Source organism: Aricia agestis, chromosome 17, assembly GCF_905147365.1.
Source record: "Aricia agestis chromosome 17, ilAriAges1.1, whole genome shotgun sequence".
Lineage (NCBI taxonomy): Eukaryota > Metazoa > Arthropoda > Insecta > Lepidoptera > Lycaenidae > Aricia > Aricia agestis.
In genome coordinates, this window is record NC_056422.1 from 2,172,209 (window position 1) to 2,191,819 (window position 19,611).

A 19,611-nucleotide genomic window follows, 5' to 3' on the forward strand; every position below is an offset into this window, starting at 1 on the left:
TCTTCATGTCCAAACCGCTGAACCGATTTAGCTGAAATTTGGTATGGAGATACTTTGAATCTCGGGAAAAGACATATGATACTTTTTATCTCGGAAAAATGTACGGTTCCCGCGCGATAATCGAGTTTTGGCGCGACGGAGTTGCGGGCGTCATCTAGTATCATATAAAAGGAATAGACCCAACCTATTTCTTAATTTAAGCAGCTGGAGGAATCTGCAAGCTATTTAAAACTCGAGAAAGTTTTGTTTTACGTATTACTGGGTACTATATTAATTATTATATTAATACGATATATTTTTTAATTTATTTAAAAATCCTACAGTCATAACCTGCTCACGCAGCGCGTCGTCGGACGAACCGTCTTATTTATCGGACAAGTTAGGCTTCTTACAGACATACGGTACCAGTCGACGGCGCTAGTCGAAGACGCGTGCCGTTCGTCTGCAAGAGCTCTAAGCGCTCACGTCAATGGTGCGATCACGGCCGTCGTGGGCGTCGGTATAATTAAAATTGAATAATTATTTTTATTCCTACCGTCATAATCTACTCAGGGGGCGGCGGCGCGTCATCTGGGGAACCATCTTCATCATCCGACGACGAGTCGCTCACGTCGATGGTGCGATCACGGCCGTCGTGGGCGTCGACATTATTAACATCAAGAAACGTACCGTCATAATCTGCTCAGGCGGCGGCGGCGCGTCATTTGGGGAACCATCTTCATCATCCGACGACGAGTCGCTCACGTGGATGGTGCGATCACGGCCGTCGTGGGCGTCGACATTATTAACATCAAGAAACGTACCGTCATAATCTGCTCAGGCGGCGGCGGCGCGTCATCTGGGGAACCATCTTCATCATCCGACGACGAGTCGCTCACGTGGATGGTGCGATCACGGCCGTCGTGGGCGTCGACATTATTAACATCAAGAAACGTACCGTCATAATCTGCTCAGGCGGCGGCGGCGCGTCATCTGGGGAACCATCTTCATCATCCGACGACGAGTCGCTCACGTGGATGGTGCGATCACGGCCGTCGTGGGCGTCGACATTATTAACATCAAGAAACGTACCGTCATAATCTGCTCAGGCGGCGGCGGCGCGTCATCTGGGGAACCATCTTCATCATCCGACGACGAGTCGCTCACGTGGATGGTGCGATCACGGCCGTCGTGGGCGTCGACATTATTAACATCAAGAAACGTACCGTCATAATCTGCTCAGGCGGCGGCGGCGCGTCATCTGGGGAACCATCTTCATCATCCGACGACGAGTCGCTCACGTCGATGGTGCGATCACGGCCGTCGTGGGCATCGTGGGCGTCTGCATCGACGTTGCGGTCCGGGTCGACGCTCGTGACGTAAGGGTACATCGGATTGTACATCATCTCGGTTAGATACGAGAAGTCACCGAAGGGGAGGTTTGTAGCGTTGTAGTTCTCGTTAGGTCGGCCATCTGAAATTTAAAGCATCGTGATCGTTTAGAATCAGGCGTTACCTTACCGAAATCAGTTTAAAATTTAGTATACATATTATTATTTTAGTAATGTCCCATGAAGTAAATCCCGTGAAATAAAAATAAGTATAATACATAATGAATACATACTACTAATAAAACTTATGCGTCGTGATCGTCGTGGTTAAGACAGCTTGTCAAAATTGTCGTTTGACTCAAATTGAAACAAATAGGCTTTGTTATTTTTGGCCATTGAGAAAGGGCAGAAAGTTTTGTAATTAAATATAAGTTCAATTGTTATAATGACTTCAGTCATTTCTCGCTCGCACGTAGATAATAATAATTGGTCGCTGTTAAGCATTTGTACTAACCCAACATTTTATTTTTAATGAAATTAATGCAGTCTTGTTCTAAATAGAGAAAAGAACATAACTATAGTCCGTCAAGAAAGTGAAGAAATTACAAAGTGGCAACATCGTATACTCCACTCGGGCTAGCTTGTCGCTATCGGTCGTTGACTCCCTGTCAAAAACTTGTCATTTTCCATATAAAACCACAATAAACAATATCTGACACTTCATTGTCAATCGCGGTTTATATGGAAAATGACAAGTTTTTGACAGGGAGTCCATGACCGCTAGCGACAAGTTAGCCCGAGTGGAGTATAGTGTCATCCCTTTCAAATCAATCAAGAAAAAAGGGATGACACTACGATGTTGCCACTTTTTAATTTCTTCACTTTCTTGACAGACTATACATTCATAACTCAATACGCAATTTTTTTGTGGGACGATACACATAATACAAATGCTTAAATTTGATGCTTATGCGAATAAGAACCTACAAACAGAACAACTTTAATTACAAAAATATTTCCTTATAATACGGAAGATAGTTTATACTTATATTATACAGGGTGCAATGAAACCTTCCTGCCAAATTTTTTCCAGGGCTTAGGTATCATTAGGAGTCCATTTAACCAAAAAAAATTGGGTGTTATTTTTTTTTTCAATGACATATTTTATCCCTTTTAAAATCCTTGCAGAACGGCCACGCGCGGGGGAATAAGAGGGCGTGACGCGGGATGAGGCACGCGCGCGGGGGCACGTCACGCGCGGACGACGCATCGTTTGTAGTGTCTTTTAGGATAACTTGCGGAAGGTATTTCTCAACATTTTAGTACCGAGTGACTATAAAAGAAAAAATACGTGTATATTAAAATTTGGCAGGAAGGTTTAATTGCACCCTGTATAGTTTTACCGACACCAAAATATTATCACGTATTTTGATTTTATCTCTTATAAGTAACTTTTTTGTTAGACATTCCTTTTGTTGACGATCATGCTATGTATAATATCTATAATGTATTACACGTGCATATTATGATTGTGTTAATTTATTACATACGCGACATAAAATGTTAATGAGCTGTTTAAAGATTAGATTGAGTTTTAATTACATTTTTAGATTTAGTATCTGTTTACGCTGTAATGTGATAATGCTGTAAGAATATGTATAGAATTATTTTGCATATTTTTCTCGTTTTTATAAGAGAATAACATATAAAAACTGACCCTTACCATGACCTCTAAGAGTAATTGCAATTTAAATAAAAAATATTACAATGTTACACTGTACTGTTTATGACACTGAAAAATTAAGATTTTTTTTTTGTCCATCAGAGTAATTAATTTAAAAACAGGGTTATAATAACTACATAAGTTCGATTACAATTAATGAAAAAATTAAGGAGGGTTGCCCTAAACTTATAAACGTTTTCACCATGCAGCATACAGCATGGATAAGGGTTAATATTTTAAATACAATTCTTAATATATCCATTCTCATTTTTAACCTCTAGATACATAACTAATTTTACAACTACGTATATAGACACCAACATCCCACTATAATCTATATATCCCATCACCATATACATAATAAAGCGTTATGGATGTTAGCTATGTTATCTGGACGCCATTCTCATGATTATTGTCAGTTTTCTGTCGATTAACATGCTTTCTCAGTCATACACGAATGATGCCAGCATGCCAACCGAAACGATAATTGAGTTTAGCAGAAACAGTTACTGCTGAGTACATTAGATAACTTTAGGAACTAGCTGTCAGTTGTTCCTGACTAAACTTCAATGTTAGTCGCATATTACACCGACTTAACTCCAACTCCGTTCACAGTATTGAATGTAAGCTTTATGTTTATGGATTGAGAGACTTAAGTAAACAACTCAACTTGTCTTGTCGTATGGAGTGAAATTACAGCAACCAATACCTTCTTGTTTCTTTTACAAGCGCAGATACTAATATAATAGTGCGCCAGTGAAAGAGACAAGTAGCTAAAGGTAGCACAATAATATATCTATCTTGCGACCGAACTATAGTTGACACGATTCACTCTATTAAGAGCTCACCTGACTCTAAAAATCAAACATCGTCCTTCTCCCTTCACATTCACGCCCGTCTTTCATATGTCAGGTGAAAAAGGACGGCGCGAAATCATAGCCTAGTTGGTTTTACTTGAATAAAAGACGAACTATAATGATTATGAAAAAAGTGTTTTGAGCAAATTTAGGTTTTATCAATACCTTTTTAGATATTAAGAAATATTAAAGAAAAGAAAGCAAACTTCGAATATCCAAGCAAAAATGTGTCTAAAACAAGGTTTTTTGTAAAAAAGAAACTATCGAGCATTTTTTGAGTAATCGTGTTTTCGTCTTGAGCATTTAATCTTTATGAACTGAAGTTACTTGTGTCAAAAAATCAGTTTTCTACACCTTACAGATTTTGAGATCTAGGTTAAAGTATGTTATGGTCATATCATCATATCAAGTTAGGGTCATATGGGCTCTTAAGTAACACAACATAAAGTTAACATTGCTAAACTGCGAGCTGACTTGGAGTAGAGTCAATGTCATATACGAATCATATAGTTAATAATCCCGAGAACACGATTCCTGTGACATAATATATTACCACCACAGTACCCGTGGTTAAGGCATGCCATTTAAATGTTATATACTAACAAATCTTGCTCATTTCTGCGGCTAGTCCGAACGGCATTGACGTCATATCGAGACCTATAGAAAATAATCACTTTATAAACAAAAAACACACACACTTCTAGATTTAGGATACTTGTTATATTTTAAATTATACATTTTAACCGAAATGTTAAATATGTTTAATGTGAAATTCAAGCGGTATATTTTTTTTACATTTCCCGAGAAATATTTAATAATTTACACAAATTTCATAATTATCCCTATCAAAACATTAAATTACATTTTAAAAATGCTAATGAACAATAATTTAGTTTTTACAAATATTTTATGAAATATAATAGCATATTTTTCTAGATTCTAGAGTATGAGAAATTCTAACATAATGCCGCGTTTAAAAATATTATTATAATTAGAATTTAAATCGTTACCGCAAAGTGAAAATAATTCAAAACAACAATTAAAATTTTAAATTAAAAACATCGTGTTACAAATAAGTGACGTTCATTAATCATTATACAACCCATACAAGTGAGTAGCGATGTAAAAAAATAAAACAAAAGTAAATTGTAAAGCGTGAGACACACGGACACACAAATTTGCACCTTATTTTCAGGGGAAAAGACATACAATTATTATAAGCCTTATACTGTATACAGGGTGTAACAAAAATAAGTGATAATACTTTAGGGTGTGTACGTGTTCCTTGTAGAGAGTTCACTGTGAAAGTAGCAGCGCTGAAAGACCAAATTTTTTTTTTCACTTCTGTATGGGGAAACTCGTGACGCTCGGGCCCTTGCCCATACAAAAGTGAAAAAAAAAGATCGTCTTTCAGAGCTGCTACTTTCACAGTGAACTCTCTACAAGGAACACGTACACACCCTAAAGTATTATTACTTATTTTTGTAACACACTGTAGAATAAGATATAGAATGGCGTGAGCAGACCGTACACAATTAATCATAATATTGAACCGTCTGCTGACGTCATAGTTTCCGGCACATGAGTAATTAAACCGGTTTCCACTATCTCTTTAATATTTTGTCTTGTAATTAAAAACGCTTGTCTAATATTAGTTTACAGTCAGCGCAAAAATTGGATTTTAACTTTCTCAGAAATTAAAATATCCACGATGACGATATTATTTGACGACCTCTGTGGCTCAGTGGTGAGCGCGTTGGTAGCTCAAGCCGGGGGTCGCGAGTTCGAATCCCGCCGACGGAACAAAAAGTTTTCAATGTTCCCGGGTCTGGATGTGTATTAAATATGTGTATGATATAATAAAAATCTTAAATATATGTATAGTATAAAAGTATTAAATATATTTCCGTTGTCTGGTACCTGTAACACAAGTCCTTTAGGTACTTAGCACGGGGCTGAACGGCACTGACGTGGTGTGAAGTGTCCATAGATATTATATTATTATATTATATTATTATGTTAAAATTAAATGACGTTTCTCAGGTGATTTTACTTACGTATCAGAGAATACAACAATGTACAGGAGGTAACAAAACTAAGTGGTAATACTTTAGGGAGTGTGTGGGTCCCCTATAATTATACAGTTCGCTGTGAAAGTAGCAGCGCCGAAATAATAACTTTTTTTAGGGGAAAATTCATGACGACGACATTAGCACCTGAGGTACTTGCCCACACAAATCAGAAAAAAAATTCAGCGCTGCTACTTTCACAGTCAACTCTATAAAAGGAACACATACAAACCTTAAAGTAAATATTATCACTTTGTTTTGTTACACCTTGTATTATTATAGCGTCTGAATACAAAATGTGAATCTTTTTATTGATAGAAGAGTTGAAATTAAAATGGCAATACTTACGCTAAAGGAGTTTTAAGTAGGTATCTAACAAAACTCAAGCGTTTCTAGATCTTAATTTTATAATACTAAAAAATCAAAATATTAATTTCTAAATAGGTTAACAAAGTTAACACTTTTAGAACGTCTACGTCTCGGGAACTAACCCGGCGAGAAGAAAAAATAATGCAGTATCTAACTATGGCAATAATTATTACTATTTATTTATTAAGATATCCATAAGTCGACTTAAAAAACAATCCAATATTTTGTCACACTGACTGTACTTATATAGTCAGTTTTTCCTCAAAAGTCTTTAGGCTAAACTCATAAAATTAAACGATAAGCTTACGAGTATTTGAAAGAGGGGCGGTACTGAATGAATAATTGCATTTTTATGGACATCCAAATATTTGCCGTTTGTATGTGAAATTGTGTTTGTATGTTAAATTAGGAATTGTTTAAATTGTTTTAATGTTTTTACTTCAACGCTTAAATTCCATTAAATGTGTTTGAATCTTATATTTATAAACTTGTTTGCGTGTGTGTAATGTGCGTGTGTGTTTATATCTTGCGTACACACATTAGTGTAACTGCTGAGTGCTGACATTGTGTGCGTGTATTCTGTATACGCAGTTTTGTGTTTATGTGCGTGTGTACAATATGCGTATATTGGGTACGGTTCAGAATTTGGAGTCCACTAACTTTTGTCGACAATGCGTGTTGCATTGTAGACAAGGCATTATGCTCCAAACTCTAAATATCTTAAATCTCCGCTCTAAACGCAGTTTGTATGTGTTTGTATTTTTGTACGACATGTTAACACTTTCTTTAGAATTTATGTATGCGTTATATCAAATAAATCTTAAAGTCCTATAGTAAGTCTTACGAACTCATGTATGATCAACTGAGTTTTAAAGTAGTAAGTCTTTTAAACTCGGTGCCAGTAGAATATAGCACAAGCGTAGATAACCTTAGCGGGGCCCCTTATAAAAATTCGTCAGGAAGGAATATGATTTTTCACAAAAGGGAAAGGGAAGACTTAGGTGTGTGTGAGTGTTTACCGGGTCTGGGCAGCAGGTAGTTCTTGGGCGGGCGGCCGCGCTTGCGCTTCAACAGCAGCTGTTGGCCGGCCGGGGACAGCGCGAGGTGCGCCGCGCTGCCGCCCACAACAGTACCGCCTGTCAGCACGCACCCCTCCATATCTGGAAGGTGGAAAATATTATCAATAATATATCCCTTTACATGTTGTGCTACACTTTACGGAAAAACTATCACGCCTATTGATTTGTGCTTTAACATAGTAATTTTTATTTACATGTGTTATCATCAGTCAGTCAAGGTGTGACGACACGAGCCCCCACAAAGCTCGGCTTTTAGCTAGTACTTCTAATGGGGTAGTTGTATTTTTTTATTACTGCAGACAGGTCACTAGAGTCCTGACGTCCCTGCGTCCCTTGAGGATCTATTGTGACTCCTTCGCTTTGAGCATCGTCTCCAACTAGAATCTAGATGCTGCTCATAAAATGAGCGATGTGATTGTTATTGAATAAAATACTTTGGGTAAACTATCAATTATCATATTCATGTTCTTATTTGACTTATCCTAAGAAATTACTCTGGCCAATTTTGTATGACAAATAACAATAATAGCTAACATTTAAATCAGTAACATTATTTCTAATATTTAAAATTCTCGTATCACAATGTTAGGCCGCGTACTCCTCCGAAACGGCTTTACTGATTTTAACCAAATTTTATATGCATATTCAGTGGGTCTGAGAATCGGCTACTGGGTACTTTTTATATTGATAAGTGCATTTGTTGAATAAATAATAGTAAATTATTGTAAATATTAAATAATAGTATATAGTAAATTATAGTAAATTATATATTGACGCCTCCGTGGTCTAGTGGTATAGAGCGCGGCTCTTGACTCGGAGGTCGTGGGTTCGATTCCCGCGTTGGAAACAATATGTTATTTCCAAGTTTGGTTAGGACAATGCAGGCTGATCACCTGATTGTCTGACAAGTAAGATGATCCATGCGTCGGATGGGCATGTAAAAAGTCGGTCCTGCGCCTGATCTCTCGCCAGTCGTGTCGGTCGTCCGTCCCACTGGGTTATGAGAGTGAAGGAATAGAGAGTGCTCTTGTGTACTGCGCACACACTTGGGCACTATAAAATTACTCCTGCGTAGCTGGCCTGGTTTCAATGAAACCGGCCACCGTCACCGAAACCGGTGTGGGAGCTATTATTATTATTAGTAAATTATTACAACTCGAGACTGACGGCGACTGTTTGTGCGACGGGATAGCGATGGACGTTGCCATGGTGACATACTTTTTTAGTCACTTCAATAAAATAATAGGGGTGAAATACTTTATATGGTAAAGAAACGTTTGCCGGGACAGCTAGTAAAATATAAAAGTTTGTTTTTAAACAAAACCGGAATAAAGTAGTGTCGAGGTAAAACAAACTTTCTAAAATATTTATTATTTTTCATAAAAATATCTACTATCATGAATGAACAATGAGTAGCGTCTACGTAGTTATATTAATAAGTAATAACAATGCAAATAGATACATTACACACTACACTCACCGAGTGACGTCTTGGGCGGTCTTCCCCTCTTCTTCTTGATCTTAGGCGTTAGGGGGAACGGGGTTTTGCGGGGTCTGCCCCTACCCCGGCGTGGGGGTATTAAATCCCCCGGGCTTATCTCGTTCTTCACGGGTTCTAGCGTGGCGTTTAGCACGATGGGGTTAGATGGGGTCCGTGGGGGCAGCATGACGTCACCGCTCGGGGTGAACACGAGATGGCCCGACTCCCGATGCGTGGTCCGCACCATACCCGACATTACTTCGGAGTTGTTCTCTTTCTTGACGGCCGTGGCGTCACTGGTCATGTCCACTGTTGGGTCTTCCTGCAAACAAAAGAGGAGTGATAAGTGATAATGCTTACGCGCTTTATTTATTATATACACCGAAAAAAATTGTGAAGATGGTGCCCTCATTTACCAATTTATAGATTTTTGGATTTTGATAAAGTAAGATGCTAGTTTATGTTATGCACACAGACATAGATCATGATAGATACCGCATGTCGCTCCATTTGTATGAAAGCGTGCCACTTTTTTATAGTACTGTGAAGTACCGATGATAAGAAAAGTGCTCATTATCTAGGCCATCGTTTCTATTTAAATTTATACAGCTCAATACGACACTTTTAGGCATTTAGGCATTTCTGAAATTCCGATTGACGTCTGTTTCCGATAGCAGACTAAAGAACAGACATTCGAAAGACGAGCATTGCTCGTCGTTTGGGAGCGCGATATGGCACGCGAAGCACATATATACACATGCGGTATCTATCATGATCTATGTCTGTGGTTATGGATATAATATTGTTAATGCGTATTTACAAGGGTTTCCCGCCCTTAACTAAAATCTTGCAGAAAATTAGAACATAATAGTATGTATTACATATTGTATTAGCTAATAGCTCATTTTGATGGTATCATTGTTTCTTAGTTAATCTATCGTTAAAATTACTTGTAATAGATATCCAGTTCCAAAGTTACTTTAAAACTAGTCAGCGGTTTAAAAACAGTTTACAGTAATAAAATTAATAAATAATGTCCATACAGCTGTCGCGAACAAAAGTTTTGCGTAATTCATCGTGTGAAACACTGGTGTAGTAATATTTTAATTACTGTACATAATTAATTTAAAACTCGTACCGTTAAGATTTAAGGTAATTAATCCACAATGCTAATATATTCATGTGTGTACGATGCGGAAAGAGTATCAAAGTGACGGACATGAATGAAATGCGCAGGAGTTTGTAAAAGTGCTTAGTATAATTGGATAAGAATTTATTACCGAATCAGCAAAGTGTGAACATTAAAATAATCGACATGTATTGATCTTTTGTTCAATTAATTTTGAGCAACTACAATTGTAATTATATACTGTTAATAAGTATGCGTTACTATAGCTGTGGTGCGTACATGTACGCATATATTATACGCACTACGCGGACGTGCGCGTGTGTTCAGTCGTAGATCTGTGTGTGTACACGCAGTTTTTTAACCAACTTCAAAAAAGGAGATTATCAATTCGACGCGTATGTATGTAATATTTCCAGAACTGTCCAGTTTTTTGTTAATGTTAATTGTTAATCTATAGCAGCTTCTGAACAAATGTGGCAAATTTCAAAAGTGTATGTATGTATGTTTGTGCACGTATATCTCCGGAACTGCAAGTCAGATTTAAGTGATTCTCTTTTTGTTGTACTAGGTATTGTTCAACTTAGGGAATACTGCAAGTTTCATCAAAATCGGTTCAGTAGTTTTTGAGATAGGGAATTTTAATTCTTAAGTACAATTTGAAGTTGGTTTTATCTTGTTAAAATACTATTATTATGTGCGAAATGAGTTAACGTATCCTATATAATATATAATATTATTATACGCACTACATGCCTGTGCGTGTACGACGTACGTACCAACATATTACACGTATATAGAGTGTGTACGTATTACGTTTACAGAACAAATTGTACGAAATACACGCGTGTCACATTTGCGCAAATTACCTGCGTGTGCGTATACATATCGCACGTTCTTGTGCTTATAAAGAATACACGTACAGCGTATTTGGGCGTTGGGCGTGTACGTGCATGGCGCGTGTAGGTACGTCGCAGACCTTGGTTAGTACAAATTGCACGTTATACGAGCGTGTGTATACTTCTATTTACGTGTGAGTGCGTATACAATATACATATTGCGCATTAATAGGCGTGCACATATAATACACGTACTATGTGGGCGTGTACGTACATGATGCGTGTGCGTGTACGTCGCAGACCTTATCGTGTACAAATTGCACGTAATACGTGCGTGATAACATATTGTGCTTATTGATATATAATACACGTACGTGCGTACGTGGGCGTGTACGTACATGTTGCGAGTGCGTGTACGTCGTACGTACCCGCTCGCAGATCTTAGTGTGGACGCGCAGCTTGTCGGAGCGTGCAAACGAGCGTCCGCAGCCGCCGCACGTGAACGGTCGCTCGCCGGTGTGAGTGAGTTTATGTCGAGACAGGTGGGAGGAGCGCTGAAACCTGAAGAGAAGGTTGCTGGTTAGTTTAGCTTTCTAACGAAGTCAAAAAGTCTGCGGCAATGAAACTTGTACAATAGATTGCTGGTTAATTTAAGTAAGTTAAGCGTTAATTTTTTACGTAGTTTAAGAGCCAGCAATCCTTAAACCTAAGGCTTCTTACAGACGAACGGCACTTGAGGACGGCAGCCTAAGTCAACAGACATTTAGCTACTTCTATACACGTTTCTCCGAGTACAAATCTTGCAATCTACGAGGGCGCGGCGTCCTTAGTTATGTGAGTGACCATATCTATACACGCATACATGGCTCGCTCGTTACTGACTGCTCCGTCAGGTGCATCAGTGTGCGTAACATAACGAAAATGTCTATTTATTGACCCTGATTAACAACTACAAATAAAGGCTCCATATTTAAATGTAATGTGAGCAATAAAGTATCGATCTATCTATCTCTCTATCTCTATCTATCTCTCTCTCTATATATCTACGCGCGCTGGTAGATTGCAAGAACTATACTAGGTAATGGGTTTATATACCTTAGTTCACAGACATCAAGCTACGTCTATAGATCTCTTAAGACTCTATTATCGTCAATAGACATTTAACCGAGTACTAGGTAGACATATAGTTAATTACGGCAAGTTCGGACACATGGTAAGTCCGGATAATTCAAATTATCGCTTAATTAATTACAGTTACGGTACGGTACTAGTTTGCGGTTGCAGTGCAGTTTGGCGTATTTGCCCGTAGCGCCAGGCAAAAAAAAACACTGACTAATTTTGTGATAAGTTGAATTATCCGGACTTACCCTGTGTCCGAACTTATCCTGATTATTTCCTCCATCGTGGGTATCGCAGACACAATAGATTTTCAAGTGCTATGCGGCAGCCGGCATCCGCTTGAGGATTGATAGGTTAACTTTATACCTTAGTTCACAGATTTCAAGCTACGTCTCTATATTATATCTTTATAAATGTCTATAAAAATTTGACCGAGTACCTACTAGGTAGACATACCTTAGTTCACAGACATCGCAGACGTGCGGCCTACCGTCGTTGTTCTCCTGCGCGCCGGAGTCGGAGATGGACCCGCTCGAGTCTGTCTCCTCGTCGTCTTCCATTTGCTTGCCTTTGTCTGGAAATTGGTATACTGTTATAATTGGCTTTTGTAACCCCCAAAACCCTCCCCCTGGCTACGCACGTGGATCTGTTATCTAATTTCGCTTAATCGCTATTGGTTGTAGAAACTAGTATTAGTTCCAAGTACTCCCACTACTGCTATCAGCGCCAATATGGCGACTTCCCAACGTCATTTTTACGTCAGATTTAGTTCTTTTCCCCCGCATTAGGGACGCTGATTCCGCTTCAAATAGGCACAGAAAATAGCTGTCATTTCAAAGGGTATCATAGGTCCAGCGTACTTGTATAATGAAGGTCAGTGATAAGGACGTACTGCATATTCTCAGTTTTTTTAAGATTGCGCAAACAGAATAATATATACCGTCAGAATCATCATCATGGTTGGCGGGTGTGGGGGCAGAGTTGGCTGGTTTCTGTAGCACAGCCAGCTGCACCACCTTGATACCGCCCGGCTTTTGCTCCTCACCCTTCTGCTCGCCTGATGCGCCTGATGATGAAGAGCATATTAAATAAATTGTAGAATTTAAAAAATCAGCCTCAAAACACAAATAACATATAGTCTGACATAAAAGTGAAGAAATTAAAAAGTGGCAACATTGTAGTGCCATCCCTTTTAAAAATGTCCCAAAGAATTAAAGAGTTTAGCCTTTTTGATCGCCTGAAACAAGAGGTTATCAAGTCAATGACTGTATTTTTTTGTATGTTCGCACATAACTTTTCTCTGAGCAGGCCGATTTTGATTCATCTTTCTGTATTTTAAGGATATATTTCACATGTGGTCCCATTGTCACCAAATTATAGACTTGCAGATAGGATCCATGAGTGTTGAAAGAGCTCTTTTTAAGGGACACATACCAACCTAACACTCTTAATCGGTCAGTGTTGTAAATACATTCTTAAAGGACTGCTACATACTTAAAGTTCAGATCATAATATATCTGCTGTTTTTGTTAAGAAGAACTATTATGGTCTGAACCCTTGACACCCCTACTGTCCCCTACTTACATATTTTCGCTGGCTGCCAAGTGTTAGCTATGCGAAAGATCTATCATTAAAGATACAGTGATTCTCACAACATCTAGCTTAACAAGTCTAAACACATAGGACAAAATACATGCCTCAGAATACATAAGAACTAACAGTAAGCTGGAAATTCTAAAGGCTAAATAACAAAACATCTAACATTGGTTTTGATTGGTCGACAGATACCTAAATACTTAGCTAGCACACTGGGGGCGTGGTCTTACAAGTGTATGTTATTACTATTGTATAATAAATGTTAATTACTTAGCAAAAAGTACAGTACGCCAAATGTTAGATGTCATAGAAAAATCTTTACCAAAACAAAGTAGAGAACAGTAAATAAGCAATAAATGTCTAAAGATAAGATCTAACGCCGAATTCACTTTCAAACATAAAACGACATCGGAAGCCAAATAATAAAATTATGCAAAAACGTTTCGCGATTACCATATTTATCTTAAACGAGTAAGTTTAATTAAAGTGAGAATGATATATGCGGTCACATGTTTATTTTATTACGAACATATATTATTTAAATAAGCAACAAATTGTTTATAGAATTAATTAACAAGTACCACTGTAATCGTTCATGGTGGATATTTATTCGTTGAGGCGTGACTGTTTTATCTATGGATCTATTTTACTAAAGCTATGTATTATGTAAATTATACCAAATAACTTATTTGAAATGTTTGGTGAAACAAGATTTTTGTGCTTTGTCAAATGTAAGGAAGTCTTTTAACGTTGTTAAGCCAACTCGAGATTCAATTGTGGTCGACATTTGCCCAAAATTCACATATTTAAAAAAAAAATTAATAAATACATTTTTTATGCACTTCTTATGCATTTTTAAATAAACATAAACTTTATTTTTACGGAATTACGCGTTCTTACCAAGCAACCATCAAGCATACCCACAGGCCACATTCACTTAAATTGTTTTCTCATTTTTTATTCAGTGTATTAATATAATATCAACAATGATCTATAAATAAAGATTTTGAACATTAGGGGAATAAGGAAAATTACACTGCACATTGAAATTTTAATTAAAATTTTAATGAATGTCTCAAAAGTCATGTGCAATCTACAAAAAATATTGAATATAACGTATTTAAATAATATTTGGTACCGGTTTTAAGTTAATAAGGATCAAAATTTCATACATATTTATGATCTTTTAGAATTATATTTTTTCTTTATTATTGAAGGTAAATAAATAAGAATTAGCATGATATTCTGACCTAAAGCCGACCAAAACCCAAAAATATTGGGACCATTTACTATATTGTTTATTAGCCATAAAAATGTGTGTGTATAATTCAAACCTAATTGACTTTCATGATACCTTATTTTTATTTCTCTTAAAACATGTTTAAGTATATTGAAGAAATATATTTTTTATAATTTTATACAGCGTTACATTTCTCAAGCAATAATTAAAATAAAATATATGAAATATGAATAAATTGTAATGACGTAATCCATAAACAAAGCGAGTGAAGGAGCAAAAGTGCATAAAATTATTGTAACCGAGTCCATTAAATCATTATACATTACTACAATCATACATTAAAAAGTTAATTACTTAAAAGCTTGTATAATTTAAATTACATTTCAAATTACTTATTAAGGATATAACTCTGTGCTAATGATGGCTTTTAAAGAGTATTAGGCTGTATCCGAAATTCAGGACGTCGGAATAAAATTACAATGACAATAGAATACAATACTCAAGGATGGAATTTTCGAATTAGATTTTTAATTTTTATTGTATTAGAGTTTTAATTCTCAGTGTAGAATTTTAATTTTTCCATGCTGTAAGACGTATAAAATTCGATTCCTAGTAAAGTTGTCGTTTCTTAGTTTGATAAAAAATAACGACTTCTTCATTATTTATCAAACGAAATATGTAATTATTTTAAGGAATGAAAAAAAATATTGAAATAATCTCAAGAAAATCTACCTTTCACCCGTAGAGTGACTCCTGCAGCTTTAACAAGAGGGTAATGTGGAGCAAAATATTATGAGTAAGACTAAAACTAGCCTAAACTAGATCCTAGAATGCATTCGGTCGAATCTACCAACTAACTTTATAGTAATTTTAATTTCATCGTCTATAAATATAAATTTCTAAGTTTAGACGTCTATAAATATAATTACCTGTCAAAAACTCATTTTCCATATAAAACCACGATTGACAATATCTGACACTTCATTGTCAATCGCGGTTTATATGGAAAATGACAAGTTTTTGACAGGGAGTCAATGACCGCTAGCGACAAGTTAGCCCGAGTGGAGTATAGTAACGTCTAAACTTAGAAAGAACTTTATTTTTCTTACGGTCCACTTGTGGCAGTCTGAGCGAACTTTAGTAGTTAGAACCATAAAGTTAATATACCTAGCGAAATAGAGAAACAAAGGCCTGAGCAAAAGAGATGTCACTATCAGTAACACTGCGTGGTAAAAAGAGACGTGTGATACATGACAGCAGCACTCTTTATTTGACGTCCAGTCGGCACTTGCCGCACGTTGACAATTTAATCTCATAGAAATCATGTTCAATCATGCTTCAATGAGACCACCTTGATGCTTGTGTAAGTGTATACGTACACAATATATTTTTGCACACAGATGAAACCAATTTCCGTTTCGTTTGACAGCTCGAGATTGTTTCTCTATTCCGCTAGGTATATTAACTTTATGAGTTAGAACTAGAAGGTTGGTCGCCTTGTCTCTTTCACACACGTACGAAAAAATTGCTACCCCAGTGTCTCCACCGGACAGAGAAAGTAAACAACGTAGACAAGACGTAATATTCCTTTTTCAAAAGAAGCTTCTTCGCTTACCCGATTGTTAATCAAAATGTTCTTTTCTGTCATAAACAGAAAGAGATAACATGATGTTCAATCCAACTTTACGAGACTTAACATACCTGGTGACGTGGCTTTCGGCGCGTCCGTGGTGTCCTTCTCGTCTTGGAAACGCACGGTCATGGTCTTCTTCTTGGCGCGGAGCTTGTCATCATCAGGCGACATGATGGAGACGCGCTTCTTCGGCTTGTCTTCTTCATCGCGCTTCTCTGGTGTTGGTGTCGCTGCAAAGAGGAGCAAAACTGTCAAGGACACTAGGACACTTTATAAGATGGCGGCGCCAATTACCGTCCCATGCGAAATGATACTTGGATTTTTTGACGATTTGATAATAGGCATAGTTGTTAAGCATGTTAGTGAAGTGACATTTTACAACGTGGCGGTTCTGGTTCTTATTTTTGCCACGCGTCAAAGATCCTTGTACCAATGTGGTATGTTACATGAACCGCCTACGTCCATGTGTCAGCGAAGTTACGCACAAAAATATTCTGTAGCATAGGCACTTACCGTCAACTTCCATCTGTATGGCAGCCGCAGCAGCAACACTGCGGTCCTGTCTCGCGTGGCGCGCCTCCTCCATCTCGCGCGCGGCGGCGGCCAGGATGTTGTTGACGGCGGTCTGCGTGGTGGGTGGGACGTCCTCGCGTCGCCGCCGCCGCACCTCCTCCGCCCGCATCATGGACTGCTGATACATGTGGATCTGAAAAGAGAGTGACATTAAAGGTCTACTCTAAACCCTCCTACTTTGGGGAAAAGCTGAGATAAAAAACTTGAGAAGTGACAAGGGACACCCGGATGGAACGAAGTTATGCTAGCGAAAACGGATATTCTACTAAGCTACAATATGCTAACTTGCGGTGGTGACTCTTAACTCTAGCTTTGGTTAATGGAAGACCTTATTTAAATGTTTTTTTAAGAAATTGAACTATTTTCTTCAGAAACTGCTACAAAACTGTACATTTTAAAGTCAAAAGCTCAAAAATACAAATAATCTAACATACTATTTAAAACTTTAGTTTACAGTAAGTATATTTACTTTTTTCACTATATTAATCCTAATTCCTAGAACTAGTATATTTTTGGCACAAAACATATTATTTTCAATAATAAAAGCGCTTAAACGTGGGGCCGTGTTTTTGCTATGTAATGGGATATATTTAGAATTTTTTGTTTAATATTTTTTGGTTGACCGTCTTTGACGTCAGCGGTGTTGTGTGTGTGTGTGTGTGTGTGGCCAGTTGCCACGAGGAAAAATAAATAATAATTGCTGATTAGATCCAACATTTGAAAGTTATATAATATGTAATTTGTTCGTTTTAATTAATAATAGTGAAAGAATGTAGCAGACAGGTACTCGAAATAAAATTTTAGATACCTATTATTTTTATAAAATGAAAGTCATTGTTAATGGTATATCTCAAAGAGAACTTTATCGAAGGTCCTAATGGTTTAGGTTGTATGAGATGTACATTACTGTAAAAACGAAAATTGGTTTGAACGAGATCTAGCAAGTAGTTTTTTTATACGTCACAAATGGTAAACCTTAATTTAACTTTCATTAAATCAACAGAAGGTTTAGAAAGATTACAGAAGTTTAATAGTTCCAAGCGATTATGTTCTAAAAATTTTTAGTTCAAAATTATTGACCTAAAAAAAATTTAAACGTCCAGTATGTAGTTAATGAAATTGACGATCTATTGACGTATGTATCAAATAACCGTAATTTATAAATACTAGGGAGATACTGAATGTATGCTTGAATTTAAATAAATTGGTATTACTTTGGAAGCTGATATTATCATGAGTATAAAAAACAAAAATGGGAAATTAATAACTATGAAAGGAACGTTCATATAATGAAGATTATTGCTGTATTTTTATTAGAATTTTGTAGCTTTCAAATTATGAGTTAATAAGGCTCTAAAAACGGTAAATTACGGCATCTCCGTAGGGGGAGCGTCTTAAATCTTAATACGTATTTTCTTTTGTCGCATGATACACAAATTCTCAACAGCGTCCAAATATGTCTCTAGATTTGATACTAGTCGCCCGACAATTATTTCTAAAATCCAACAAAATGCCGTACTAACAATAAGCGCACATTTACAACTTAATTTTTAGGAAAGAGAAAGTTTGCAGTCGCTATACTGAAAGCTCTTTATTGATTTAGAGTATTTTAGAGCGTATGTATGATGAAGGAGGGAAAAGTATATATCGATAAACATTATATTGTGATTATACCTTGCAAGGTAAATAAAATGGATGCCTTTACAATGAGAGACATAAACGAGAGATGCATTTGCCTCAAGCTTACTACTTTTTGTGCTTTCTAAACCTGTATTTTACGCCACTGTCAAGTAACTACAGTAACAAGAATTCTACTTTTTTAGGTAGGCTTTATCGTTAAATTTAAGTTTCCATTCCTGTTTATTGGTCCGGGTTTAAAAATATCGATCTTCGATTTAAAAAAAAAAACTTATGGTAGGGAGGGGCCAGAAGCTGGCAATTAAAGTATAGCCGAAGATCCATGCTTTAAATGAATGTGATGATAAAACGAATGATGATCGGCTAAAAAAACTTTTGCCTTCATAATAGTAGTGTGACTCAAAACGATTAAATTGAAAACTTAATTGGTTTCGTTTTTAAAAAGTGGTCACAAGCAGTTTAATTTGGACTATAGATTAGCTCGACCTACACTTATCGCTAAATCTTGGGGGTAGTTTATTAAAGGCTTAATCTAGATTTTTATATCAATGGCAATTTTATTTTTCAGTTTCAATTCTCGGAAAGAGTCTAATCAGAGCTTGTAAGGCGTATGTAAATTGGTAATTAAAAAAAAAGCCGACAAACGAGCTTAGACTATAAAATATTTAAATATGTTCTATTTTTAGTGATGTTAAAAATATTCAGTTCAAACAAACACGTGTATACTGTATAGGGCAGACGTTATAGTAAATAATACAACGGTATTTAACTACATAATGAAAGTACTCGAGTGTGACCGTAGACTAGGAGAACAGTAGGATAGGCCGGTTGACCACAAGGCCAGTCTTAAAGACAGTTTATCTATTTAGTAGCGCTTTGAATTAGCTAATTTGAAATAACTAGTCAGCGTAATAAACGTAAACTTCAGTCAATGAACCTCAAAAACCGGGCGACGACGTG

General features: G+C 36.8%; 1 protein-coding gene across 7 annotated transcripts in view; it reads right to left on the reverse strand.

The window, feature by feature from the left end:
- The window catches only part of LOC121735706 (zinc finger and BTB domain-containing protein 44-like), a 64,176-nt gene that overhangs the window by 1,878 nt on the left and 42,687 nt on the right, over nucleotides 1-19,611 (reverse strand). The window contains exons 4-14 of one of the 7 annotated variants that reach the window (XM_042126620.1): nucleotides 16,954-17,146; nucleotides 16,509-16,670; nucleotides 15,540-15,566; nucleotides 13,556-13,582; nucleotides 12,912-13,037; nucleotides 12,428-12,545; nucleotides 11,281-11,413; nucleotides 8,888-9,209; nucleotides 7,348-7,488; nucleotides 4,494-4,547; nucleotides 1,206-1,453 (exon numbers count right to left, since the gene is read on the reverse strand). In XM_042126620.1, the coding sequence (XP_041982554.1) occupies nucleotides 1,206-1,453; nucleotides 4,494-4,547; nucleotides 7,348-7,488; nucleotides 8,888-9,209; nucleotides 11,281-11,413; nucleotides 12,428-12,545; nucleotides 12,912-13,037; nucleotides 13,556-13,582; nucleotides 15,540-15,566; nucleotides 16,509-16,670; nucleotides 16,954-17,146 (1,551 nt within the window). Of the gene's footprint in view, nucleotides 1-1,205; nucleotides 1,454-4,493; nucleotides 4,548-7,347; nucleotides 7,489-8,887; nucleotides 9,210-11,250; nucleotides 11,414-12,427; nucleotides 12,546-12,911; nucleotides 13,038-13,555; nucleotides 13,583-15,539; nucleotides 15,567-16,508; nucleotides 16,671-16,953; nucleotides 17,147-19,611 lie in introns of all 7 variants that reach the window. The other 6 variants (XM_042126618.1, XM_042126619.1, XM_042126622.1 and 3 more) reach the window with 6 other exon arrangements.